Source organism: Aplysia californica, unplaced genomic scaffold (genome assembly GCF_000002075.1).
Source record: "Aplysia californica isolate F4 #8 unplaced genomic scaffold, AplCal3.0 scaffold00437, whole genome shotgun sequence".
NCBI classification, from domain to species: domain Eukaryota; kingdom Metazoa; phylum Mollusca; class Gastropoda; order Aplysiida; family Aplysiidae; genus Aplysia; species Aplysia californica.
The window spans coordinates 448,690-450,804 of record NW_004797707.1 but is presented as its reverse complement, the minus strand read 5'-3'; the positions used below and the strand labels follow the sequence as shown (position 1 = coordinate 450,804).

Below are 2,115 nucleotides of genomic sequence, written 5' to 3'. Positions count from 1 at the left end.
CCCGACAGACCACATGGCAAAGAGCTTGTCGAGCATAGAATATTGCCCCCCCACCCCCGACACACCACAACAAAGAGCTTGTCGAGAACTCACCATCAACGTTGACAGTCGCTGTGGCCATAGCCTCTCCACTAGCGTTCTTCATCACGATTTTATAAACACCAGAATCTTTTTCTGTGAACTAAACAACAATAAGGAAATGTGTTAATAAGAGTGGAGACTTAGCAGTGAAAATGCTAACATATGCACACTTTTAAAGCGAGAATGTTAACACTTGTGCACCTTTCAAGCGAGAATGTGAAAATTTGTACATTATTGAATAGAGAATGCTAACATTTGTACACCTTTAAAATGCTAGCAGAGGTGCAAATTGGCTAAGGGGAAAAAAACCCTGAACTTTTCAGATCCAATGAAACTGTATGAACTGAGACTCCAAAATTACGGATCGCATCATATTGTTTACTACATGTAATATCAAGAATTTGTTAATATAAAGTGCAATACACAAACAAAGGATATTAAAATATATACAAAATATGTATAAGTAGGAATATATTACAAAATCCTGACAATGTCAGAAATCCTGTATTTTTGGATTTATACGGAAAATCAGCACCTCTGTGCAATTTCTCATCATGACTATGAATGACAGTTAAGTTTGTATTCTTTATGTGAAGACTTTTTTTTTTCTTATTTTGGGGTAAGTGTAAGGTCATATAAGAGCGTGGGATCCACCAAACATTTTCAGATGGTAGGAAATTTTGAATTTGCGCGGGTGGCGGCTGAAGCCTACACATATCGATTTTGGACTACCAAGGGGTCTTTAATGTGCGCGACATGCACACGGGACCTCAGAGATTTTTCGCCCTTGTCTGAGAAGGCTAGGTGTAGATCTTACCTACCATAAGATCAGGGGTGTGGCTTAATGACAGCAGCAATAAGGGGCTAAGGAATAGCAGTAGAAAGGCTGCAGAAAGAGTCAGGAGCCCAGAGGAGGGGGCAAAGGAGGTGAAGGGGTGGGGGAAGAAAGTCGAGATGAAAGCAGACGACAGAACATTGTTAGAGAGCAGGAAAGGATGTGAAAGGTGAAAATTTTAGAGAAAAACATTTTTCCCTCGCTGTCCGGATTCGAACTTGGGACCTAGATTCTACTGAAAAAGAGGCAAACACCTTAACTTTAAAGGCCACGAGAGCCCCCCCCTCTTCCTGAATCTACTCACGTTTCCGAGCTTGAGACTGGGATAGAAGACCCCCCTGTCTAGCGGACAGTCGAACTTGATGCGACGGTCCGCCTTGACGGGCTGGTCATTCAGGAACCAGCTGATCTCTGGCATATCCGGAGACTTGACGCCCTGTCGGATGATAATGTTCTTGCCGCTCTCATCCAGTTTCACTTCAGGATTTCCTTGCAGGATGGGAGGAGGGACTTTAGGTCTGTGAGTACCGGAGAAAATAACATAATAATAAATGTGAGGTGCGCTGACAAAATGAGTTACTTCTCGCAATCCACAAATGAAAATACAAGCCAAAAAATCGACACTAGAGTCAAATTTGTGCGTTTGCTATTGATGCAAGATTCTTTAACAAAAAAACCTGTCTTTTATTATTTTATACTTATAAATGGTAAAAACTTCACTTATAAGCGTGATGTATTTATTTCAAGAGAGCTTGAATACGAGAAGTAACTCATTTTGTCAGCACACTTTACAAATAGCTTTTATATAGAGTACATCCCCGCTCAACAGCAAGCTGTATACACTTTACAAATCTCTACTTTGGCAATTAAAAAAGATCTTATCTTTGCAAACAATAACAGTCAATAAAATCACACAGCAAAAATAAGTTACATTCCCTGTTTACTCAGATGTTTAGTCCAAGATATATTTATAACATAGTATCTTTAAAAAAAAAAAAAAAATAGCATCTCCTATTCATTTAAAAACACTCCTCCCTCTTCAACAGTGGAATAACAACAGCCAAACAAATGAAATAGATAAGAAGGAGCAACAAAGCTGAGAAAAGAACGGAAAAAAAATCAAGAAAGTGAAACTTTGTTCTTTCATCCAGTAGCATGATGCCAAAAAGCGTTGTCCTGAAAAATCAATCACCAACCCC

The 2,115-nt window shown here is 39.4% G+C and overlaps 1 protein-coding gene across 1 annotated transcript in view; it reads right to left on the bottom strand.

The window, feature by feature from the left end:
- Positions 1-2,115, bottom strand: part of LOC101852563 (twitchin) — a gene marked incomplete in the record, with an annotated part of 226,069 nt that overhangs the window by 142,626 nt on the left and 81,328 nt on the right. Inside the window, 2 exon segments of the mRNA XM_013086125.2 lie at positions 94-181; positions 1,221-1,434. Of these exon segments, the coding sequence (XP_012941579.1) occupies positions 94-181; positions 1,221-1,434 (302 nt within the window).